The sequence below is a fragment of the Podarcis pityusensis genome (assembly GCF_964106645.2).
Source record: "Podarcis pityusensis genome assembly, chromosome: 6".
In the NCBI taxonomy this organism is placed as follows: domain Eukaryota; kingdom Metazoa; phylum Chordata; class Lepidosauria; order Squamata; family Lacertidae; genus Podarcis; species Podarcis pityusensis.
The window spans coordinates 60824100-60850979 of record NC_138030.1 but is presented as its reverse complement, the minus strand read 5'-3'; the positions used below and the strand labels follow the sequence as shown (position 1 = coordinate 60850979).

Here is a 26880-nt window from a genome sequence, read left to right as displayed (position 1 = left end):
ACAAGGAAGGGCACCAAATACAACCAGAATTAACTTTGTACTTTTCATTCTGCTGGCTCCCAGAGGAGACACTTTTAAAACTGCAGTTTGTGCATCTTCAGCTGTAGAAGAAAGCAATTCTTTCCCCCTGACTTAGCTTTGTTGGCCCACAACAAGATCCCCCAACCTGGTGCCCTCTGGATCTTCTGGACTACAACTCCCATTAGCCCCATCATATGATGCAAACTGTAATCCAGAACTTTTGGAGAGCAGCAAGCTCAGGGAGGCTGAACTGCAACTTACATCCTGGTTCAGAATAGCAATAAAGGGCTGCCTGCAGTTTTTACCCCCAACTTGTTTGTATTTGATGTTTTAATTTTTAGTAACCGATGCTGTGACCTATTTGCAAAATTCAGAATTGTGGGGTGTTAATTCTTTATTTATTTATTTATTTATTATTAAATTAATATTAATATTATTAATTATTAAGCCGCCCTCTACCCACAGGGTGTTAATGTATTAAATTAATAAATATATACACAAAACAAGAACACTCCATTATTAAAAACAAAGAATTTGCATTCAGAGCACAATCTAAATCAGGGTGGTCTAACATGTGGCCCTCAATGCCTTTTTTGGCAGCCCTCAACAACATTTGACACACACACAGCCTTCCCAAAGCCAGGTAAGTGACATGGTCTTAGAGTCCTCCTGCCTCCTTTCCAAAGCCTATTTAGCTGTTTTCCAGCTTTGGGAAGAAGGTGGGAGGCCTCTAGGACCCTGCCAGCACCTCACTTAGCCAGCTTTGGGAAGGTAGCACAAGGGCCGGGAGAGGGCTTTAAATTTTGGCCCACCTTCCCCCCCACCCCACCCCCCACAACAAAACAATGTGCAGTCCATAGGTTCCATGCTGACGCAGGTGGCGCTGTGGTCTAAACCACTGAGCCTCTTGGGCTTGCCAATCAGAAGGTCAGCGGTTCAAATCCCTGCGACGGGAGTGAGCTCCCGTCGCTCTGTCCCAGCTTCTGCCAACCTAGCAGTTTGAACGCATGCCCAAAGTACAATTAGATAAATAGGTATCACTGCAGTGGGAAGGTAAACGGCATTTTCGTGCACTCTGGCTTCCATCACGGTGTTCTGTTGAGTCAGAAGTGGTTTAGTCATGCTGGCCACATGACCTGGAAAGCTGTCTGTGGAGAAACGCCGGCTCCCTCAGCCTGAAAGCAAGATGAGTGCCACAATCGCCTTTGACTGGATTTAAGTGTCCAAGGGTCCTTTACCTTTTTTTATTATTATTCTTGCGGCCCACTTGGTATGAAAAGTTGAGCCACCCTGATCTAGATGCTTCCAAAAAGTTATTACTTTGGTCCTTCAAGCCTATATCTCACTTATTATTCCCAAATAGTTTCAAAAGCAAATAAAAAGGTCTTAGAACACAGTGGCATGTTCTGTAGTTACCAGTGCTTATTATGTACCAGATTTCATTTTCTTTCTGAACCTGGTGGCAGGTTTTGTGTAGGACCAATATCAATATCAGGTGCCCAGGAGCCATAACAATAAGATGGATTTATTAGATCTAAAGCAGATATTTCAGCATTGGCCAACAGAGGGCACTTACAGACCAGCAACAAGATACATCACTAAATGCATCTGACGCTCTTAGCCAAAAAGGGTGTATGTGTGCAGGGGGAAGATTTACTTGTTTAGCCATCAGATTAAAATTTTTCATTATTATGAAAGGACTGTGGACCAGAAAGTTAGGAAACAGCAAGTGAAGGGGCCTCAGTGACAGCTCAAGGCACTGCAGGAGAAATCAAAACAAGATGGAGGGGACCTTGGTGGGCTCAGGCACAGGCCAGTGAAGGAGTGTGGCGTTTGCCTCCTAGGTGGATCATAAGGAAAGGGTTAAAATGAGTGTGATGTGATTGGCCAGTGGAAACTGATAGGAGGAGTTAGAGTGAGAGTGGGTGTTGTGTGAAAGTCAGTTGAGGTTTGGGAGTTGAAGAGGGAAGAGGGAGGATACAGTAGATCCGTGGGTTGGTCGAGTTGTATTGTGAGAGAGTGAGAGGAATTGTCAGGTGGAGTCAGATAGATAGTTGGGAATAATCAGTTTGAAATTGTTAGGAACTAAGATTTAAGAAACTGTCAAGAAAAACTAACTGAAACCATAAGCTTGTTCCTGCATTTAAAATAAACTTGATTAGTTGTTATTGTTAACAACCATCTGGACTCCGTGTCCCCCCGTGAGAAACGGGGTGGTGGAGGCGAAGAAAGCAATCGCAGTGGTGGCACAGGGTCAATAGACCGTCAAACGTCCGGGGGCCCTGTGTGATTGCCACAAAATGTTAAGCATGAAAGGGTATCAAGATGAGCAGTGGAGCGAGGAGGAAAGGTAGAAAGGTGTAGTAAAGAGAGAAGGCAACAGAAGGAATAGGAAAGGGAACCTAGAGGGCTCTGCTAGGGTATGGTGCAATTGGTGATGGAGCATTGTGGCCACCGCTAACTGGTCCAAGAGTGGAGCTGGAAACTCTGAGAATGAAGATTGCTTTAATGTTATCCCAGCTAGGAAACCCAGCTGACATGAAACTGGAAAGAGTAGCAATGACTGCAGCTTCAATAGCTAAACGTTTCTGGGGAAGACTCAAGATCCTTGAAGGTGAACTTTATCTGAACGTCACTCTATTCCCAGTCACCCCCAGTGTGGGGAACAAACTCTGTGATAGAGCCTCAGCAATTGTGCCCTCCATTTTCTATTGGGAATTGTCAGTATCTCTCTTTAACCAGTATTTTTTTTCAGCCAGAACTCGACAGAATGGCGTTCCCGCACCTTTCAGGTGGTAGCCATTGTCATTATAAGAGAACAAGGGAGGTGTTTGTGGTGAGTTCTGGCACCCCTTTTTCCAGAAAAAAATAGCACTGATCTTTACCATGTTGAATTGCTCCAGTAAGCCCAGGACCTGGGGCAGTTGCCAGCACCTAATTACAGTGGTACCTCGGGTAACAGACGCTTCAGGTTACAGACTCCGCTAACCCAGAAATAGTACCTCGGGTTAAGAACTTTGCTTCAGGATGAGAACAGAAATCGTGCTGCCGCAGCGGGAGACCTCATTAGCTAAAGTGGTACCTCAGGTTAAGAACAGTTTCAGGTTAGGAACAGACCTCCGGAACGAATTAAGTTCTTAACCCAAGGTACCACTGTATTCTGTAACTACAGCTTCACTGAGAACAAGTTCTTGTTCACTGAGAACAAGTACCACATGCCATTTTAAGAAGCACATGTAAGAAAATGCCACAGATAAGTCAGTTCTCGCCATTTGCTTTCCAACTATATTAGCTTTGGCACTCCTTTGGCTCCGGGTTCAGACAAATCAGCTTTCTGAGGAAAGTTGGCATAATGAAGTCACAAAATACCTGCTGCCACAAAAATACCCAAATATAAATATATCAGAACTAACACTGAACAGAACAGCTAACAGGCACTAAAACAAATACATTTTCAGAGTCATTTGTCTGTACCATTTTAAGTTACCACCAGAACACTTTTGCTAGGGTCAGTTTGTGTAAGCCACACATTTTGCACTGCAGAGCCAAGAGAAACACACACCACAGCTCACAAAATGCATTACATTTTGCAAAACACCATTTAGAGAATTAAACTATGAAGTTATTTCTTCAAACTCTGTTGCGTATTTTCCATTTTATTCACAACGCTCCTACCCTTTCTTCATAAAAAGGTAAAGGTAAAGGTACCCCTGCCCGTACGGGCCAGTCGTGTCCGACTCTAGGGTTGTGCGCTCATCTCACTCTAGAGGCCGGGAGCCAGCGCTGTTCGCAGACACTTCCGGGTCACATGGCCAGCGTGACGAAGCTGCTCCGGCGAACTGGCACCAGAGCAGCACACGGAACACCATTTACCTTCCCGCTAGAAAGCGGTACCTAGTTATCTACTTGCACTTAATTGTGCTTTCGAACTGCTAGGTGGGCAGGAGCTGGGACCGAACGACGGGAGCTCACCCCACCGCGGGGATTCGAACTGCCGACCATGCAATCGGCAAGTCCTAGGCGCTGAGGTTTTACCCACAGCGCCACCCGCGTCCCCTGCGCCCCCCGCGCCCCCCCCTTTCTTCATAGAAACCTTTAAACTCTATAATGTTACCAATTCTGCACTGACACAGGGCTGGAGCACCATGAGGCAATTTTAGTTTTTACATGAGAAGTAGTCTTGCAAAAGCACCTGCAAATCATAATATTGCAAGTGACCACATCCTGAATTGCTAGGAAATTCACAGCGGTCACTCCAAAAGTTGTTTTGAAGATCAGTTCTGTGGCTGAGGAGCTGCAGTCCTCATCACAGAGCCTGTGCGGAAGGGAGATATATAGGTAGTCAAGGCTCTGTAGCAGCTAGGTCATGTTGCAAAGTACTGAAATCTAACAATAAAAATCTGAGAGCATGACACAGAGTCATTAAAACAAGGTCAACACAAGAAAATCACAATCAGCACAACAGGGAACCAGAGTCGGGCAAAATAAGGCAGTCTTAACAGACCATCTCAAAATCATGAGAGAAATTGCTGACTGAATCTTTCTGGAAAAGGAGTCCCATTATATGGGTATCTGGATTGAAAAGCTCCTCTCCCAGGTCTCCACTAAATGCACCTCTAACATTGGAAGAGTCATTATCTCAGTCCTACCTACTCCACATGGCTGTTGCAAGAGAGAACCTTTTATGTTGCCCTGAGTTCCTTAGACAAAAGGCAGGGAACAAATGAATTACAGTGGTACCTCAGGTTACAGACGTTTCAGGTTACAGACTCCACTAACCCAGAAATAGTACCTTGGGTTAAGAACTTTGCTTCAGGATGAGAACAGAAATTGCGCGACGGCGGTGCAGCAGCAGCAAGAGGCCCCATTAACAAAAGTGGTACCTCAGGTTAAGAACAGTTTCAGGTTAAGAATGGACCTCCAGAACGAATTAAGTTCTTAACACGAGGTACCACTATACAAACAAAGCCACCTGAAGTCTCTGGGTGATATTCAATTAAATTGTTGCTCTTGCACAAGGATTAGCACTAGTGCAATGGAATTTCCTCCCCCTGCACGAACCCCATGCAATTCCCAAATCTGCTCCAAAGGCTTGGGGAAAACCCTAGAACAGATTTAGGGAATATGTTGTAGGGAGGGGGGAAGAATGTGCAAGGAGAAATACTTGCAGTGACAAAACAGTTTGCTTAGTGCTACACTGAATACAACCCATCAAAATTACCCAAAGGACTAGTTTCCATAAAGACTTCTGTGGTAGCTGCTGTGTACAGTGAATTCCAGCAGCTCCTACTTACATGCAGAGCTAACTGCATGAAGGCAGACCAAATAAAATACAATTAAAAAATAGCACACTGATCCTCCAATGGTGTTCCATGAGATATGTGCAATGATCGTCAGTGCATAGCCCCTCTCAAGGTAGCATGCCCTCCAACATGCAACATAGGGAAATAGGGACACACATCTTTCCGGGCCATGCTCACAGCCCCCCTAAACAGATGTATTTCAGGGCTGCGCCCTTGCGGAAGCCAAAACAAAATACCCCAGGAGATAATCAAGCCAGAATGGCTCCTGTAATTCCAGGATGTCCTGCTCAAAGCAGGACAGCTGACAAGCATGAGGTAGACCCAAGGTATAATGACTCTGAGCAGTAACCATACAGAGGCCTTGGAGGAGGATATATCTGGATATATCATATATATCTGGGGCAGGAAAACTGGATCCAGCCAGTAAGCTGCATCCTTAATTCCCTCATTGGCCAACTTTGTTTTTGCTGTTGCTTCTCCAAAAGCAAGTTACATGGAATAAGCAAGGGCAAGGTCTATCCTGAAGTAGTACATCTCTTGACCACTCTTACTGAAAGATTGTTTTATGGAAAATGACTTTGTAGGAACAGTTTCAATCTGACACAGATCTACAAAAACGTCTATCCTGCTGCCTATCACGAAAACAAGCAAGCAAACAAGAAGCCCTCACACTGAAGACAACAGATTTGAAATACAAATTATAGGTAATTCCAACCAAGCCTACTCTTCTCCAAAAGATTGGAATGAGAGAGAGAGAGAGAGAGAGAGAGAGAGAGAGAGAGAGAGAGAGAGAGAGAGAAAGGCAGACCCCCCAAACCCACAAGGTGAACAGAAGCCAACCCCTCTAGATAAGAATATAAAAGTGCTGATTTACCACCATGACAGTGATACAACCCTAAATTGCATAAATGTATTCAAGTTGTTAAACTGAAGGGTGTTTTAGGAGTAGTGGAAGGCAGCATTTGGAAAATAAAACATGGGTATTTATTGATCTGCAGTGGCGAGTACAGCAATGAATTTCATACGCTTGCTATACATCTGGCATTAATCAAGACTTCTGTTGTAGAAAATGTCAGTAAAGATCCAGAGAAAGAAACCACACAAAGAAGAAGAAAAATAACTGCAGGGAGAACTGGCAAAAATCGTTGCCTAGCCCTAACATTTTTTTCTTTCTTTCCTTTTTCACTTGGTGGCCTAAAATCCAGTTTCGATTTGTGGGGTTGAAATAACCTTTTCAAATTTTCTTCATCCACCCTCTCTCAAACCAAAGAACTTCTAACTGAAAGAAGTATATATACTAAAGTAAAAAAGGATATCCAAGGAGACACGCTGTACTTTAAAGCAACTCCTTAGGAACAGGAGCCTAACCCTTGCCAAGATTGACAATCCCACTTGGCCCAACTACAGATGCTTTCGGAAATCATATTTAACTGGTGTCAAAGCAGCAACAATAGAATTATTGGTGTTCCTGTGGCAGATATTCAAATGCTATTTTAATCTGGTAATCATTTGGACTGGTTTGCTATGGGAGAGATTGTCAACCATGTACATTTGCCGAATGAAATCCCCAAATTCGTTCATTCAGAGGACTAATGTATTTGGTTTTCACACAAAAAATGTGTGGTTTAAAACTGCTGTTCATGTTACCAATAGTCCCAAGCACAACACAAGTGAAGTATTAAGTAGTGGCAAGTTCATGATAATGTTGGATTATTGCCGTAACTTATTCTGCAGAGCTTGCCTACATGTGTGTGTTTATATATAGCAAGCAGTAGCTGCATGGAACACCAGCAAATCAAAGTGATATCTGTCAGTCTTTAAAGATTGACATGAGATTTGCAAGCCGCCTCCCACTTCCCTTTTAAGATCAGAACAAAACCGCCTGTCAGTTATGTTTCATTACAATGATGTCACATGATTGACAGGTGGGGAGCCTTGCCACGTGTCAGATTTGGTGTGCATGTCAGATGCTGATAAGTATCTGACCCAAGGAGCCAAAATGGTTCCCCAACCCTGTTTTATATATCTATCTGTTGGGGGAGAAATCCCACCAAGCTCACTGGGGCTTATTTCCATGTAAAGATGCATAAAGTCTGCAGTCTTAGAAAGGGAGGTGGGCAAGTGAAAGCATGAACTGAGCAAACATATGAGACAGAGGGTGGTCAGATGCAAAACTAGGCAGGCGGCTTCTGCAACTTTAATTGTTGTATAGAAGTGGGAACCTGGTTTTCTTTTCAACCTGAGAAAGTGAGGTATTGATGGGCTATACAGAGCAATTCTCTGCAGGATTATTCAGAAGTAGGTTCAATTGAGTTCATTGGGGCTTACTCTTATGTAAGCATGTATAAGCAACTCCCCACTTACGTGGGTGTTACGTTCCGGTGCGTGATGCGCATAAGTGGGGAACACCCTCTTAACACTCTTTAAATGCCCTCTGCCACTCCCTCTCCAAAATACTACTCTCCAAAATAATAATAATACTGTACTAAAAATATCCACAACTGGAATTGAAACTCTGGGGCCGGCAGGAGTGCTGCTGCTGTGCTACCATGTGGGGAGGCTGAGGGACCTAAAGAAAAAGCCCTGCTGTGCCTCCAGCCTCTTCTCTGCCCTCGCTGAAGTCCTCTTCAGGCTATCTCTTCAGCCTCTCTCCAGCTCTCTCATTCCATTTCCAGGTATGAATTAAACTATTTAATTATTTAATTATATACACAATCGTGCACAAATGAAGAGATGCCTGTATAGGACTGCAGTCTGTACATAGTTTCTTGGGGAAGTTACTTCTCTCCAAATCCTACCACTCTGCCAAACGTGGACTGGGTTTGTGGAACCATTTTGTTCCAGCTTTACCTATTCCCTGGTTCTGCCTACCATTTGGTCACATGCCCTCTGCCCCACCAGGCCCAATGGGCACCTGGATGTTGCCGCCCTCTCCACAGAGGGCATGTAATGATTAAAACAGCCGTCACATATTTGCTGGATTGTTTCTGAAAGGCGGATGAAAAAGTACCTGGGGTATTTGCCAGGATAGGCACGACTGAACCAAGTTGGAACATGAGATTCATGAAGTGGATTTGATCCAACATTCACCAGCCACCCTGATCAAAAGCCAGTTTACTCAAGCTACATCAGGGCTATTTTCATACCTCAAGAATAAAATCGCTTTCCACTCAATCTATTTCTTCCATCTAGAATCAATTCCTGAATATCTTCCAGCCATCCTTTCAAACAGGCTTTTCTAAAACCACCTGCGCCTTTCTTCCATCCAAGCTGTGTGCTCCCTTTAGGCCAGAACTTCCTTTGGTGATATTCCATATCCTATCCTGGGCATTTTTCTGCCCCTCCCCCCTGCAGACCTGAAAAAATCTCAGGCCAGCTGTCCTTGTAGAATTTTATACAAATCTAAAACCAGTGGATGAGATTTTTGACATTGCAAACCTAAAGCCAGCCACGGATACTATAAAACCTGGAACGTTAACAAGGGAAAGAAGAACGCTTGTTTCAGCTACTGATCCATTAGTTAGTAGCCAAACCTTGGCTCTGAGTTTTATATCCTTTTTGATATTATTCACTTGAGGAAGCCTAGTAAGAAAAAGATACTGCCCAAATTACCAAATTAGTAGAAACAGCCTGAGATCCCAAGAACATTGCATCCTTGATATGCATCTAGCAGCAACAAGTGCAGATAGACAGGACAGACTGACGGGGTGGGGATATGGAAGCAACAAATCAACCGCTGAAAAAGGATAAAGGTTAACACCATACTTTTAAAGCTCTATTACACAGCTTTAAAAGTCCTGGAGAAACCTGGGAATTGTACCTTGTTAAGGGTGCTGGGATTGTGAAGCCAGGACCCTTAACTAATTAGAATTCCCAGGATTCTTTGGGGGAAGCCATGACTGTTAAAATGGTGGTTTTAAATGTATGGTGTGAATGAGACTGGCTTCCATGCTTTAATGGCACCTCTGCTCCTTATGCTAATAATTAGGTAAAGGTAAAGGTACCCGTGACAGTTAAGTCCAGTCGGGAACAACTCTGGGGTTGCGGCGCTCATCTCGCTTTACAGGGGGAGCTGGCGTTTGTCCGCTTCCGCTGACAGTTTTTCCAGGTCATGTGGCCAGCATGACTAAGTCGCTTCTGACAAAGCCAAGGTAGCGCAAGGAAATGCCGTTTATCTTCCCGCAGGAGCGGTACCTATTTATTTACTTGCACTGCGTGCTTTCGAAATGCTAGGTTGGCAGGAGCTGGGTCCGAGCAATGGGAGCTCACCCCATCATGGGGATTCGAACCACTGACCTTCCAACTGGCAAGCCCAAGCGGCACAGTGGTTTAAACCACAGTGCCACCCGCGTCCCAATTACATAAGGGCAAAGATGTTAGAGAACTGTGTGGTTAACAAAAATATTTAAAGCTGGAACTTGGGCAGAGCAAGCAACAGAGGATCGTACCAAAGAGCATTAAGAAACATAAATCAGCCTATTAATAATTTTGCATGCAGAAAAGTTCCAGGCTCAATCCCCACCATCTTTAGTTTAGTGATAGAAACAAGCCCAGCAATGTTTCAAGTATTATTGATTGGTGTTGTATTATGTTGAATGATTTGATAATATACCTGACTTTACCATTAATCCTACAGCTAAATGCATTTTCCACAGAGCTTAGTTTTCCATACATTAAGGATAGTGCCTTTAACATATCTGATCGGACAGAAATTGAATAAAAACAAATGTGAAGCTGTTAAAATTGTAGACTAGGGGAAATCGTTAGAATTTTAGGCTGGAAACTAAGTGAAAACTTGCCAAACCATACACCCAGTAAGAGCACTACATATCACATTTGTGCGGTCAAAGTACATTTATAAAAAAGCTCATTTATCTTTCCAGTTCTATAATCTTATTCTTGACCAGAGATTGAAACTCCAGTCTGGATCATATCCGATTTCCAAACTTCTAATTTTTGAGGTTTGCTCATTAGAGACTTGTTTTCTTTCATAGACTCCATTTTGTGGAATGTATGGTAAATAATTGATTTTTACAAAGATTACTAATAAGCAAAACACTTGCATACTGTTGGCAAATAGCATCCATTTCTACAGCACCTTCTGTCCAAAGCCCTTTATGAACTTTATATGAAAAATAACTTTAAGTCTACAGATCAAGTAAAATGAAGTCATCTATGAATTCGCCAGCAACACTACATAAAAGTTAGTTAGGAGGTGAGCTACTCATCCAAACAGAATGGTGGAGAGAAAAAATAAGGGAGCCAGAGAATATTACTCAACCTAGAATTTGGCCAGAATATTAGATTTAACACCATCCCACATTTAATTACCAGGCATGGGGGAACCAGCAGATGTAGGTTTGTGCTGCATCTTGCAACACCACAAAAATCCTGAGTTATCAACTGGCCTGTTGGTTCAGTAGATTAAATTAAAATTTATAGGTCACCTAACATAAATAATGCCTCCAAAGCAATTTATGTTATATAGACAAAAACATGCCAAAGAAACAACATAAAACTTTTAAAATACATCAGTCAACATAAATAAACAGTGAATAAACCATCAGCTAAAAGCAAATCACAAGCTCGAAGATGTTAAAACTGTTCCCATTCAAAATACTACAATCCAGGAATAGGGCTACAGGCCTAATTAGGCACAGCATGGGCTCAAATTTAGCCTGCAAGGTCATTTTTCCAAAACCATTGCACCTCTCTCCCTAAGCGGGGCAGAAGCTTCCCAGGCTTTTGGAAGGATGTGCCAGGGGAACATTTTGGGTACTAGTCTAGTCCTCCTAGACCACTGACCCCATACCACTGCTTCTGACATGTCCTACACCCCATTCCCCACATCACACTGCTTGGGCATTTCCTTTTCCTCCCACCCTGGCTCATGCCTCACAGGTGGCACCAAACCTCATAAATCATTGGTCCCTTCTCCTGGGTCAGCCTCCACCACCACCATCCCTGTCTTTGCCACACATTCATCAGGGCCCTGCCAGTCTCTGGCAAGGTATTTTCACCCACGCAGAGGCAGAGTTGGGTCAACAGCCTAAGCAGGTAGAAAACATTCCATGGCATGGAGACCACCCATGCCTCCATGACAGCGATGAATCCAGAATTATGCCAAAGCAACCTTCTTTCCTCCTAGAGGTCATGAAGGACCCAGAGTACTGATATAGAAAGGGAGTTCTCTGAAAAAAATGATCCAATGCAAAGGAGAGCACATACACATCTCTTCCAACCACCCCTTATTCATCAGGAACATCCCCTGTTTTTTAATCCCTGCCCCTGGTACATCATTCTCCCTTAAGGGAGAATGTTTTGTTTCTTTTTTCTTTTTAAAACACAGTATGAAATGGTAGCATCCTTATCTCTAGAAGTGAAACCCTTTGAGTGGGTAGCTGGTTGCATCCCCAGCTGGGTGAACATGTCAGTAATGGCACATGCATGAAACCCTAAGGTACATAGCCTTCCACTTCACATACTGCTGATGCCAAGGTATACAGTGGTACCTCAGGTTACAAACACTTCGGGTTACAGACTCTGCTAACCCGGAAGTAGTACCTCGGGTTAAGAACTTTACCTCAGGATGAGAACAGAAATTTCGCGGCGGCAGTGGGAGGCCCCATTAGCTAAAGTGGTACCCTCAGGTTAAGAACGGTTTCAGGTTCAGAACAGACCTCCGGAACGAATTAAGTACGTAACCAGAGGTACCACTGTATTTTGAATTGATAGTATCCTATATTTACCATTATTTCTTTTGCCAAAAGAACCACGTGCTCTTGGCTTTATCCCCACCCCAATAAATTTGCTAAGCAAATGAATAATGCCGGAGAGCAAAGAGCCTTCAGGAAAACAATCCTTGCCACAGGAATAGGCACATTACAGGCAAGTCCTCATTTTCCCCTGTGTGAAGCTTTGGAGGTCGTGAACATAACATGCTGGACAGCCAACTGTCCAGCAACTAAAATTACACCCTAAACTATAAGAACGTTTCAAATGTTTATGCAAAATGGAGGAAAAACAACTGCAGATTCTTTCTGACATCCCTATAAAACTAAAGCCTACAGGCAAATTATTCCCAAACCACCCATTTTGGGATTCCCTTCGCCTTCCAAAAGCTCATCTGGTATTGCTCACAGTTAAGAGCAGAATACTGGAAAAGGCAGACGAGTGAGGAACGGCTAAGAATTCCAGAAATACAGAAAGCCTCAGATATGGCCTTTGTTCTCCCAGTAATAAACCTCTGTCCTGCTTTGCAAAAGTGAGTTTTACTGTGTGTGATTTATTATGTAATTACAGCAAAGAGATATTAGAGCTCATTAATTATCTCACACAGTATAAAACTTTTAAATTAAGTTATCGGCCATACAAATGTCACAACGGATGCCATTTACTCACTTTAATATATAATGATATATTGCAAATGCTGCTGGAAAGAGCAGATATTTTTTCCAGTAAGCTTTAGAGGCAAAACATATGGTCCACCCTTTCCATTTGGGCAGTTTCTCTGTAGCCACCCTTCCTTCTGTCTAACTTTGTCTGATATGATGGCCCAGTTCACACAAACACCACAGCGTACAGACAAAACAGTCTTTGGCTGAGTGCATGTCTGCCGTTGTGCAGAAAAGTCAGAACGAGCCAGCCAAGTTACAACTTGCAAGGAGTGCCCAAAGGACCAACGGCTACAGTGTAACATAAATAAATTAAACATTTTATGTTTTGCCATGTTTTTCTATTAAACAACCATAGCAATACTAAAACCACCAAAAATACAAGCGCTGCTGAAAACAGAAGCAGAATATAATACTTCATAGCCCTCCAGACTTCAAATTCCTGACCAATCAGCAACATCAACTCAATATCTAAATGTTGCAATAGAGCTAGCTTGCATGGAAAACAAGTTGAAATTGTGTGGGCAGCCCTGCTCCTAGCGGATATCAATCTGGTATCTGAAGGCAAATACATCTATCATAGGATCTCACTGGGTGTTCAAAGATTGCTTTTTTAATAGAAAAATAGGTGCCGGTACCAACCATGAAGTTGTTACAGGAAGTGTCACACTTTTTAACAACAAAAAAAAAGAGGTGCCAGTACTGTGTACCCTTGAGTACCCTCTTGAAAACATGGGCTATTCATAATAGAGCTGCTCCCTGAATTATCCCAAACCTGGACGCTCAGAACTTTAAGTAGCTAACCGCCATCTTGAATTGAGACTAGTAATCAGCTGAGTAGCTTGTAACATTAAACATGCTTATAGCAGTTAATACCAGTCAAAAGCTATGCTGCTGAATTTCAAATGTGGCTCCACATAGAGCAATTACAACATCTAATCTGGAGGTAACATAAACATCTACAGCAAGGATATGGCTGCAAGGATACACCAGGAAAAGTGTCTAACACTGAATAATTTCCCCCCAGTAGTTTCATTTTGTTTTCACTGATTAGCCATGTTCTACCACCGCCCAAGTTATGCAGTCATGAGAATCACTGTGACTGCATTCATATAGCATCTCCTCCAATAGTCCCTGGAAGCTGGAAAAGAAACATTTTTTCAGAGCCCTGACTCAGGGAAATCCCTACCCTCCAATCATTCCAATTTCCAAGAAGTGTCTATGGTCTACTGCTACCAAGACTTCCAGCTGATTGCAAAAACGGCAGTGCCTCAGCAGCGCCAAAGGGCCCTTGTGTGGAAGCAACCTTGGTTACAGACCGGGGGGAGGAAGAAAGAGAAGAGGTTAATAAAAAATACATTAAAAAGCATTTGTAAGAATATTGCTGAGAAGGAGAGAGAAAAGCTGTGCCTGTAAATTTTTGAGAGAAGCTATTATGTGCATTATCCAATATATACACCCAAGGTGGTATCATAGGGCAGGTTAGTGCTTAGAGAGCCTTTGCCTATTAGATGCCCTCTCAATGCTTTGGACTACAACTCCCATCAGCCCCTGTTTTATAGTCCAGAACATTGTGTTGGTGAAGGCTGGCTTACAGATTGATGGAAGTGGAGAAGCAAGTGCAAAATACTACAGAGGTCAGGTAAGCATGGGCTAGGTCAGAGATGGAAAACATGTGATCCTTCAAAATGTTGGACTCTCAGCTCCTACCAGTCCCAGCAACCATAGCTAGTGGTGAGTGATGATGGGAGTTATAGTCCAACAACAACTACAGGGCCACAGGTTAGCCATTCCTGGGCTAAGGCAATAATTTAGTTTTCCACGCGTCACTCCAGTCTATTATAGAAGGGCCAATTCTAGTTGCATATATTAATTTGCCCCCCTCCCCCATGGCCTATCAAAAGAGTTACTGTGACTGAATATACCTCATTAATAGATATGCACCATAAAAAGCTTAGTAGCTCAGCAAGGACACACTGCACTTTATAAACCAATATCTTAAAATGATGGAAGATCTAAAATTAAATGGCTTACAGCCCATTTCAAATAATTCAAATCTAGCTGCATCCTATTCCTTGCCAATGTATTTGCATCGGTAAGTAAATAAAAACTGTTATTAAAGTCTCCATTAATTCTGATCATACAAAAATATAAAAGCAAGTCTGCATATTATTGCCCTCTACAAAGGATAGTAGGTAGATATACTGTAAACATTTGGGACCCCCTCAGAAACCTAAAATATGTCAAGGGGGGGGGGAAACTTTTCACAAGCACGTCTCAAGTATTTGTCTTGAATCTGTCCCCAGTTTGTGTCTTATTTTGTAAAAGTATTATAGATTTCTATATCCTTTGACATATTTGTCTTATTAAACAAAAGCATTTAGACAGCACTCATATACGCAATATGTTATGGCAAAGAGTTAACTACATTCCTTAGTTGGAGCCTTTAAAAATATCATATTGATGACATCAGCAGCATACACTATTTTCTATTCCTGGTAAACTTTGCTCAGACAAATTTTAGTTTCAACTATTTTCAAAATGCAACAACTTTCATTTTACACTGACAAAATTGAGCTTTTATGGAGATTGTGCACAAGCTTTCTGTAATTACCAGAACATTCTTTGTTACAGATTTCTAAAAGGGGGACTGTTTCGCTATGATGTTCAAACTTGATGTCGCCATTTCCAGTTCTGAAATTCTATTATTGTCCTCAGTATTTTCTCCTAAATAACACAAAGCTTTCCTTTGGCTTGTTATTCTTTCCATAAAAAAATTAACACAATATTCCTCGGAACAGGAAATAAATAATCCAGTTCAAAACTTTTGAGTTTGATATTGAACTATGTAACAGTATTCATACAGCAGCAATAATAGCAATTTTTGAAGCTAATATAATACCCTGCTTTGCAATGACCGTACAAAGTTACCTTGTACTGAGTCAAGCCATTGGCCTGTCTAGCCCAGTGATATATATCATGATTTGCAACAGCTCTCCAAAGTTTCAAGTAAGGGGTTCTTTCTGAGGCCTGATGTCCCTAAACAATACTGAAAAAAACTACTTAGATAAAGACATCCCAGTCTTTTAATTGTGAATAAAGCAATTTTTCAGATTGAGCTATAAATTGTACGAAGTAATCCAGTCAGGCTCATTAACAGCGGAAGGGAATAACTGAGAGAGGGAGGAGAAAAGGAAGCAGGACTGCAGAGAAACGTTGATGTTCATTTGGAGCATCATCCATTTTTCCCCAGTGCTAGCTCAGCTGATCAGTGGGAGGCAGTGGCGTAGCGTGGGGGGTGCAGGGGGGTGCAGCCGCACTAGGCGCAACATCGGGGGGGCTGGGGGGGCATGCTAAAATCCACGGGTTAGGGGGCGCAAATTACTTGCCTTGCCCCGGGTGCTGACAACCCACGCTACGCCACTGGTGGGAGGGAATGTTGTGGACCATGGAAGATTAGGCAGTAGGCAAGAGGCAGACCAGGAAGCACATACTGCACACTTCTGAACTAGAGATAGAAGCCAAAGCATGCTTCTTAGAGATTATTATTGTTGTTTATTAAATCATGGCTTCTTCTTCTGCTGCTGCTGCTGCTTCTGCTTATTCTGCTTCTTCCCATTATTATTTCACTACACCAATCCTTAACAATGGATAGTAGTTCTTATTAGCTTTTAAAAAACAGCTCATGTATCTACACAGAAAGTTTTTGAGACTAAAAACAAAAACTGCAAAAGATCCAACTTAGCTCTTCGCTAATATGCAAAGATCATGTCAACAAAACGTACAGGGAATACTAAGGCACGACCGTAAATGCAATAAGGATTGAAGGCAATTAATCATCACGGATGCACAGCATACCTGGTAGTCCAAAATGCTGAATCCTAAGCCCATCTTAGTGTCTTTTACAAGTTCAATGACATTGACTTCAGAAGACCAAAGTTCTAGCTCCACCTCTTCCTCTTCTTCTTCCTCCCCTGGTTTCACCTGAGAAATAAGATATCAAGCTTTTTTTCCCCTGTTGATAAATTTATCCATCATATGCAAGCTGAAGAGGGTGCCTGGACTAGAATTTAAATCATTCTGTGAAACTAGATATTGGCTCAGTTCACTTAAGCTAAGGTCGCTAACCTTCAATGGTTGCAATAGATGCATAAAAGTAAAAGGGCACAGAGAGGAAAGCAAAAAATAAAATAAACCTGGTATGCAAACGAAGCTAAGAGTACGGCCTGTGATCTTGGAGGCTCCTGGGTCAACACTTAACTTTGCCAGGAACCCTGTAAGTGGCCACTGTATCTTGCATGCCATCTTCCATATGGGGGTAATGATGATGGACTACTCTATAGGATTGTTGCAAGGATTACTATCCGTAAAGTGCTTTGAACGATCCAAAATTCATAGTTTTAAATAGTAGGGGCAAAAGCACAAAGGAACAAGGCCATAAAATATTCAGTCACATGATCCCACAAGGCTTTCAGTGGAAAAACAAGGACACTTCTAGTTGGAGACTCTGAAAGGCAATGTTATGACTCCTTACACTGAAAATCTGAAAGTGGTCCCATTATGAAAAGTCTGTATACGTGAAGGTAGACTTAACATGCACAGGGTCAAAAAAGGAAGACCTCACCAAGGCTTGGTAAGCCAAAAAGCATGACAGTAACCATCCATGAATTAATTGTGCCTGTTTTGCTCCTCCCCACTCATACTGCAAAGAAACAAACCACAATCCCTAGCTTAGTGCTACATTTGAGCCAGGGATCGCTTTTGGCTTTGCTCCAGATAAACTGGAATCTGTAGCCAACGTTTGTTCTTAGCTTATTATCTGTGATTTATTAGAAGCGAAACAAACTACAATCCCTGACTTAGACGTAACACTATTATTATTAATTAAATTTATACACTGCCCTTCATCACAGCATCTCAGGGATGTTCACATAATAAGAACAAGGTAAGATTCAGAAAGCATACTCTGTGGTATTACTCAGAGACAAATGAATTTATACAATGCCCTGATATCAGTGTAAAACCATTGTTTTAAAAGATCTGAGTGGCCACTGATAAACTCATAGAAGTATATTGGCACTGCACTGCCAGTTAAATGGAACATTTAACTTAATCGCTAAGCTATCCAAAGCAGGACACTGGTACATCAAGAAGATACATCATTATGGAGCCATGGAGCCAGAAGCAAAAGTTTACTTTATTACAGAACACTGAAAGACAAGGTCTGTACTTCTGGAAAAAAATTTAAACTCAAACTGTATTCTTCCAGTTTGCATCGGGTCCTTTGTTCACAAGATGGAAGTAATCAGCTAATGGGGAAGCTGAGACTAGGTATAATTCAAAGCTTTTGCTCCCTTATTAAACTGAAGAATGATGAATGGGATGTACACCGTCAGCATGTCGGCCCATTGATTTACATACCTTGTATCATTAGTACAATGATGTTTCCAGCTACCTGCCTAGATAAAGCCACTAGGAGTTTCCAATTACAGTGAAAGTAGTAAAGTCACAAACATGAAATATCTCTCAGGGAAGATGCATTTGTTAAAGTACCGTTGTAGCTTTGGTTCAAAAGCACACACTCAGCTTCATAAAATTCAAGGCAGTGAAGCCTGAATTTCAGATTCTGATCAGATTCATTGTTCACCGAGAAAAGGCAAAAAAGAAAAGAGGCTGTGACCATCGTTTTCTGCACTATGCACAGAAGATATATGACTCCCCTGGTGGAATGTTTGGAACTGCAGGCTGTGATCCAGCAAAGCCTGTGTGGAACTGGCAAAATGCTTCTGTGCTTGCTCTCTCTTCTAGTAGTAGCTCCTGGGCTTCCTGAAATGCTCTTCTAGAGGGTCTCCTCACTTTTTGGGTGGGGCTGCCACTGTCACCTAAATGGAACTTTAAAAAATCACCAGTCATTTACACTTTGGATCCTGACACCAGTGTTTGGTTTCCATTCTGCTCACAAAACACTACAATTAACAGGGCTTTTGGAGGAAAGGGAAGTCTCAAGAGTTTTAAAACCAGGATAGAATGGATTTAGAGGGGAAATCTAGAACCCTTCAACCACTGTCTCAAGTCTAGACTGTTTTGGTAGACCTACTATTCTCCTTGATGAGATTATAGTGTTTCAACAATACCTCCATTTCCTTTCTCTCCCACATCATCTTTCTTCCATTCCTACTATTGATTTGCCAATCCCTGTCCTGTCTTGCGAACACTTCTATACAGTCGTACCTTGGCTGTCAAACTTCATCTGTTCCGGGAGTCCGTTCGATTTCCAAAATGGTTCAAAAACCAAAGTGTGGCTTCCGATTGGCTGCAGGAGCTTCTTGCACTCAATCAGAAGCAGTGGAAGCTGCGTCGGATGTTCAGCTTCCAAAAAACATTCGCAAACCAGAACACTCATTTCTGGGTATGCGGCGTTCGGGAGCCAAAACGTCTGAGTATCAAGGAATTTGAAAACCAAGGTACGACTGTATTCTGAAAAGTACCTAGTTCCTAGCTGAGCCTAGAGGTTCAATAAGTAGTGTTACAATTTTAGACCACTACATTGTTCAGCTGCAACTACCCCAGCTGTTACCACTTGGGCAAGGAGAGTTACTAGAACGTACATTTCTAGCTTAAGTCATGACTAATTTAAATCCCACTGAATACAATGGGGCCACATCTGGATCCAACCCATTATCTTCCGAAAGTCAAGGTACATCTGTTGGCACCCCCTTCCCCTTTTCTTTTCATGTTTAAAAATGTTATTGCTTTACCTTTGGTTCTGGAGAGCAAGCAATAATGGCTGTGGGCTCGTCCACAAAGGATTCTGTCCCATCATCAAACAGGCGCCGGCAACTAACCAGGGTAAATGGAGGAGGCACTTCCTTAAGAAAAGAAACTGCCTCACGGCGGGATTTTCCATAGAGCTGAACACCATTTACCTATGACAAGAAATGAGAACGTACATGGACTTGAAGGCAACTGATCTGGTTCCACCCTAAATCATACTTCTATTTTTTTAAAATAAATATTTGTAAAGGGAATATGTGTATGAATTAATACTTATTATCCCTTTTGAGTTGTATCTTTGCCCTTTTGGTCCTTCCAGGCTGTGATGCATTATGGTTTAATTTTATTCTTCTTATTCTGTGTGTGTGTGTTTGCACTCATGAAAGGAGTAAGTAATCAGTTGCTTTCATCTCAGGGGTGGGAGACCTCAGGCCCAGTGGCCAAATGTACCCCCTCCCCCCTAGTCTTTCAATCTGACCCTGGGGACTCTTAACACTATCACCTGCCCAGGCCACACCCCTTCTTCCCTGACACCCCCCCAACCCTCTCTGTGCCTTACTTGAGTCTTTTTGTCTGGCTGGCAACATGTCCTTGAACCACATGTGACAATTCTTCCCACTCGTGAGGTTGGAGAGGATGGTGTAGGTACCTCTGACTTCTGTGTGGGTAGAAGGTAGCCTATGGGCTAAGCATCACACTGTCGCTCCATCCACGTTTGCCCCTGGCCCCATCCACCACTGCCTTGTGTTCCTCCACCCACCCAAAGGAATGAAATCCTTGGGTTGAAAAAGGTTTCACACCCCTGACTGAGCCTCACCTCCAGCTCCAGCACACCAGTTCAAAGCAAATCTCTTAAAGCAGTCTGAAACATTTTTATATATATTATCACATTTGTAGCCAATCCTCTTTTCAAAATTAAGACTCATATACACCTTCCTCACAGGATGAAACACATCTGAATAGGATTGCAATGCCTCTTCTCTGTATGTCATAATTCTGAATCATATTCATTCTACACATTTTCTTCCTTCCTTATTACTAAGTGGCCAATTTCCAAACAAAACGATGGTCTTGAGAAGGACAGCAAAGAGGAGGAATGGTAGTTATGGACTGACTCCTATTCAGTCAATGGGTATTCTCTTGCATATCTTATTAATTCCGACGGCCTGTCTCTCGATTGTAGTATCAGTGGTTTGGCAGCGCTGTTTTCTTTGTGACTTTGTTACTTTTTTCTGCCCATTACAGCTTTTATTTAATGGAGTGCATAACCTGGTTAATTTTTAACATGTGCTCTAGGCTAACAGGGGGTATATTTTAACCAAGAGACCAGTTTATTTTTTTTTAAAAAAACTCAAAACTGGAGGAGTGGGATGAAAGAAATGTTTCACAAGCTCTGGACATAGTTGTGGATTTGGATAAGTAATGTATAGACAGAATCCAGGCTTATATAACAATAATTCACTAACAATTAAATCATAGCAAGGCTTTATTACTTCCATACTACAGTTTTGGTTGGTTGTCAATATATTTCTCTCCCCCCACCCATGTCCTTTAAACCTTTGGCACTCAGCATTTCCTATAATGAATGTTGCAAAAGGAAAAACAAACTGCATTGATGGGCATGAGTTTGTGACATAGCGAATTAAATGATTTAAAGGAGGAACTGCTTACATCTCCTACGGAAAACCCAAAGGCCTAAGACTTCCAGAGTTAAGCACACACTTTCCTCCCCTCCCCTCATAGCTTTAATTTATGTTAATACTCTTCTTAACTATGTAGAAAGGTACTCTGATGAGTCTCACCCACATGAACACTAGTAAAACACTGGAATGTGACTAAATATCACGGCTACATACAACGTATTGTCTACAAACTTTACCTCTAGAAGTTCATCCTCCAGCTGCAATAAACCAAGTTTGGCAATCGGACCATCAGGAGCTATTGAAGATATATAATGATGTCCTTCAAATGTATCCAGTTCCACCCCCAGTCTCATTGTGTGAATAGGTAGGAGCTGTTGAAAACAAAGCAGTGTGTGAGTAAGTAGCAGCTGTTAAAAAACCAAAATGTATGGTATTTTATCAGCTTTTCGAGTGAATTGGACCTCTAGGGACAGGGCCTCTTGGGAGCATGCTAGATGACAGAAGTCAATTGATAGATTTGGAGAACTTAAATATCTCAAAACAAGGGTCATAGACTACACCTCAGCAATGTTATCTATAGCTTCAGCAGTTTTATTGCTTAATGTCTAATGGATGCATTCAGACATCACATTAAACTATGGTTCAGTGAAATGTGAGCCTCCACCTGGGTTTGCATGCTTGACTTTCCCCTCTCCTCCTCCCATGCAGCCAGAAGGAGTCGACAAAATGTGGTTAATATTGTGAGATTCAAACGATCCAACTCTGGTTTCTGAAGGAGGTTTGTTTCAAATAACCATAATAAACATTCCCCACAACTCCAGGTTTGGACAAAATGGCAAAGTGGCAGGAAACCAAAAGCAGAAGCCAATGCCCATCACCTGAAAATCTCAGATGATCAAGAAAGTTATATGTTTATTTAGGCTGATGAGATGTAGTTGGTCAAATGAAATCCAGCAAAGCAAGTTGGCATTGGTCTGTCCTTTTGCAGATTGCATACTAACCTCGTGTAGCTTCTTACAGTAAAGTCTACACTACAGCCTGTGTTGCTCCCAGTTGGTAGTCAAGGTGAAGGTTTGATTTACAAAAAAATGTTTCTGGCTCGCATTATTCAACAACTCCTGTCCTAGCAATCAATAAGCCAAGACATCGGCACAAAGCATTTCAAAGAGCAAAGCTGCTAAATACAGTACTTGACATCTAACCAATATATTTAATTCTGCTCAGACTATCACTAGAAAAAGGACAGAATAGCTTCTTGGGACAAATTCACGTCCAGCACATAAAAAGAGATACAAAGGCGGAATTTGCCCAAACTTTCAAATATAATAAATTCTAAGTGGGTGGTTCATACCCACATCTATTTACACACCTAGCGTGTTACGGAAATAGAAAAAGGGACGACTCAATACCTTTGAATATTTCTGTAGCTCAGCATCATCTGTGATTGGCATGTCCACAGTTGAAACCTAAAGATTAAAAAGGAGAGATTCCATGGGTACTCATTAAAGCATTATATTTATTTCAAAGTCAGCGAGCTAAACAAAGTAAGTGTACAACAGATGTAAAATAGATAAATCATAGCAATGCCCCTTTGTGGAGAGGAGCGAGAGTGCTGATCATTCTACATGTATGTTACTAGGACAGCGGTGTATGGATACAGTTGTGTTGCTCCTATAAACATAAGAATATGACCCTATAGGTCTTTTTAATGGTTTGGGCACATCTGAAGGTGCAGCACTGCTAACACAAAACAGGTGTGGATCTAGTCAGCTCCTTGGATGAGGGACGACCAGGGACCCCATGTAAAATAAGGATATAATAACTATTTCTTTTAAACCACCTTGAAACAAACAATCATACCAGCAGTAATTCTGGAATGTCAATGCATTGCCAGCGGTGGTTGAAACTGAATTCACACACAATTTTACATTAGAGCTTGTCGCATAGAGATTAAATTGCATTAGAGCCTAAATGCTCAGAGATTAAATGAGAGGTATCATGGTGTGTTGCATTGTACACTTTGCTCATCAGACCCTACCCCCCCACCATCAGAAACACAGGTGGGACAGGGCCTTTTCTGCTGTGTCACCAAAATCTGGAACAGCCTCTGAAGAGAGATGTCTGCTGGAACCTCTTGCTTCTCATTTTCAGACAAGACTATTTTACTTCAGAAATTTAGATAATAACAGCACTTTAACACTGTGCATTGTTTTAATAATACGTAAAGTGCCCAGAATATTTGTAAGGCAGATATAATACAGTGGTACCTCGGGTTAAGTACTTAATTTGTTCTGGAGGTCTGTTCTTAACCTGAAATTGTTCTTAACCTGAAGCACCACTTTAGCTAATGGGGCCTGCCGCTGCCGCCGCTCCACCGCTGCACTATTTCTGTTCTCATCCTGAAGCAAAGTTCTTAACCCAAGGTACTATTTCTGGGATAGCGGAGTCTGTAACCTGAAGCGTATGTAACCCGAGGTACCACTGTACTGATAATTAAATTAATGATGCCACTTCCTCATCAAGTAAAATGAGTTTTTGTATAGTTTCAAAAAGCTACTTACAACTCACTGTAAAACTACTGTCTGACTTCAGTCATGGGGTTAGGAAAATAATTGACTAGTTTCATATATATATTTAAAAAGGGCAGACAAAACCTGATTATCATGGGGTCACCTTAATTGCTTTCAAAAAGTCCAATCAACTATAGAGCATTATTTATTGGAAGAGAAAGCTCTTAGTTGATCACTGAAATAAAAGGAGAACTATCTAGTGGATAGCTAGCAGCACTAAGAAATAGTTTGAATTGATCAGATGAGGTTAAGACAACTCCAATTCTTTATTGCCTGCACTGGCAATCAATTTGCATCTCAGTTCAATTCGAAGTGCTTTTGACATTTAAAACTCTACATAGCCTTGGATTGCAATGTTTTAAGAATTGCCTCCACACGTACGAATCTACCTGACAGCCACGATTGGGGGAATTAGAGAAGGGTGGTGGCAGAAAGGACCTGGACCTTTTAAACTGTGGTGCCAAGACAGCAATACCCTTCTGAAGGAAAATCATCTGGCACCATCAAACTCCCTGGCACTTTGGCAGACAATGCCATCACTCCTGCTGTGAAAATTATTCCCAGAGGTGCATTCTCCTACAGTCCCCCTTGACTACATCACTGAAACAAAGCCTTCCCTTTACTAGTGAACATCTTCCGGTATCACTCTTTGAACTTTGATTGCTGCTGTTGCATCTTCTAATGGTATATTTCACACCATTCACGCCTTTGGTAATAACATTTTACTCAACATTCTAAATGTTGAATTTGGTTTACTACCTTGAGTGTTTGGGGTTTTGTTTTGTTTTTTAAGTTGTAGCTAGAAATGCAGAAGATAATCACCCTCGTTAATTTGTAAAGAATATTAAACTTACACTAAATATATATCACAGAAACACAGAAACAAACGCATACCGTAACTTCAAAGTCAGGTCCCAGCAGTTTTTCCCATTTGGATTTTAATTTGTTTTCTGGCAATTCTGGAGCTTTCCCTAGATGCAACAATTAAAATTTAAGACCAGATCTTGAGAAATGCATTCCCGCCCCATTACACATTAATAAAGCACCAACATATCTATACCTAAATCCATGTACAAGAAGAGTGTTAGCCTGGGACAGTAGTGGGGAAAGAGCAGTGCACTCCTAGCTTCCCAACACTGTGCACTGATGCCGAGGGGGGAAGGGAGAAGGCAGCAGGGAGCTTTCCAGCTGCAAAAACTGCAGCAGGAGCACTGGATTGGCTCCATTGCCATTCCTGCTCCTGCTGAGCTCCCTGCAGTCTTGGCCCTCCCCAATCTGTGTAAGCAGCTGCGACATGCAGTTTTGGTAAGCCAGTAAGCTGGCCGCTGCTAACCCTGCATACAGGAAAACTGTAGAATTCTGCCCTGTAGAGCAGAACATTGCAGGAGAACAAAGCATCATCCAATGCTGTTTGTTTTGTTTCAAAGGTAAGGACAGCAATTGTTGTGTCAATGAGACATGGGCGCTGCATTGTTTCGCTGCATTAATTGATCATTCTTGGTTGCAAAGTTCAGTTCAATTAACTTAGAAGGACCAGTTGACATTTATAAAAGATGACTGGGCCATCATTCAGTTGCAGCAACTCCTCATCAAGGACTATATCAACAGAATGCACTCATGAACTTTATACATTTGGCAGACATAGCAATGTACGGTTCTGGTTGCCTCACCTCAAAAAGGGTATTGCATTGATGGGAAACGTGCAGAAAAGAGCAACAAGAATTATCAAGAGGTTGGAGCAACTCCATTTTGAGGAAAGGGGACTTTTGGCAGGGGGAAGGTACATAAGGGGAACATGATGAAGGTGCATAAGGTTATGCGTGGTACAGAGAAAATAGGCAGATAACATTTTTCTCCCTCTGTCATAAAACTAGAAGCCGTGCCATCCAACGAAGTGGAATGCTGGGAAATTCAGTACACGCAAAATAAAACCTCTTCACACAGCACATAGTTAAAAGTATAGAATTTGCTACTACAAGAGTGATGACCAGCAACTTGGATGGCTTTAAAAAAAGGACTGGACAAATTCATGGAAGAGGCTAGCAACTGATGTGTTCTACCTCCACTGTAAGAGGAAGTACCTCCGAATACCAGTTGCGGAGAATCCTAAAAGGGGAGAGCAGGGCTCTATTCAGGTCCTGCTGGCAAGCTAGTCATAGGAATCTGACTGACCACAGTGAGAACAGGGTGATGGACTAGGCAGGCCTAGAGTTCTTATTATAAAAGCCTTGCTTGGCTTAATCAGGCCAGTGAGCCATGTGAACTTCAGCTTCAGTTCTGAACCAGCCTTCCATGGGAACTTGGCTATCTTGACATTTCTATCTTTTCAGCTTTCTTACTTATGCAACCGGAGCGGTATTACAGCCATGCAAGAGAATTTGACATGGCTAGACAACATAAAAATGGCTGGCTGCCCTGCATTTGACCCCAGCCAGAAGCTCAGCGTACTTATAAAAAGTTCCTTCCCTAAGTAATATTTAACTTGCAGAAGTCAAAAACTCCCACAGGCAGACAGAAAAGTTCAAGTAACAGTGGCACCAACAGGAGGATAAGTTTACTGCAAGCTATTTTATTTTATGGCTTATTTTGTTACCATTTGGGACAAGTAACAGGACATTACATATGAGCAGCACTCCATGTTCCTGAAATCCTAATGCATACTGCACTTACTTTAATGCTTTTCCATCTAAAACCACATGCATTATTTTGTTATTTATGTTTTTAAAACATACAATGTCACATTAAACAGAACTACTGCAGGAAGGATCTGTTTGAAGAGAAAATCAGCCAGTCTTGTCTTGAGTCTTTAACTTAAGAGAATGGGTTTTGCTTTCATTAGAAACAGAGAACCACCACAGCATGTCAGTGTTTAATGACATCCTAAGATATCAAGGTAGAAGTCATGTATTTGAAAGTAAACCCCACAGAACGCACTTCCAGGCAAAAACACACATAGGGATTGGATTGCATGCATTTCATCTTCATTGATAATCCTTCAAACATTTGAGCAAAGTGTCATTTTGGAGGACTCCCAAATGACACAGGCTAGTTTTTACCTTTGCTACCTGGTAAGAATTTATTCAGATGCACTGAGCTTCTAAGACTCCATTGTGCCTTTTGCATGACCCTGAATGTCCAAGATAAATAAACAAAAGATCTCTGCAATGCCGCAGTG

At 41.9% G+C, this 26880-nt stretch overlaps 1 protein-coding gene across 7 annotated transcripts in view; it reads right to left on the bottom strand.

Moving 5' to 3' along the window:
- The window catches only part of PATJ (PATJ crumbs cell polarity complex component), a 153875-nt gene that overhangs the window by 109477 nt on the left and 17518 nt on the right, over positions 1-26880 (bottom strand). For 6 of the 7 annotated variants that reach the window (XM_081011732.1, XM_081011730.1, XM_081011729.1 and 3 more), the window contains exons 13-17: positions 24600-24676; positions 22545-22601; positions 21372-21506; positions 19477-19644; positions 16577-16702 (exon numbers count right to left, since the gene is read on the bottom strand). In XM_081011732.1, coding sequence (XP_080867858.1) covers positions 16577-16702; positions 19477-19644; positions 21372-21506; positions 22545-22601; positions 24600-24676 — 563 coding nt within the window. The remainder of the gene's footprint in view (positions 1-16576; positions 16703-19476; positions 19645-21371; positions 21507-22544; positions 22602-24599; positions 24677-26880) is intronic. The other variant, XM_081011731.1, reaches the window with a different exon arrangement.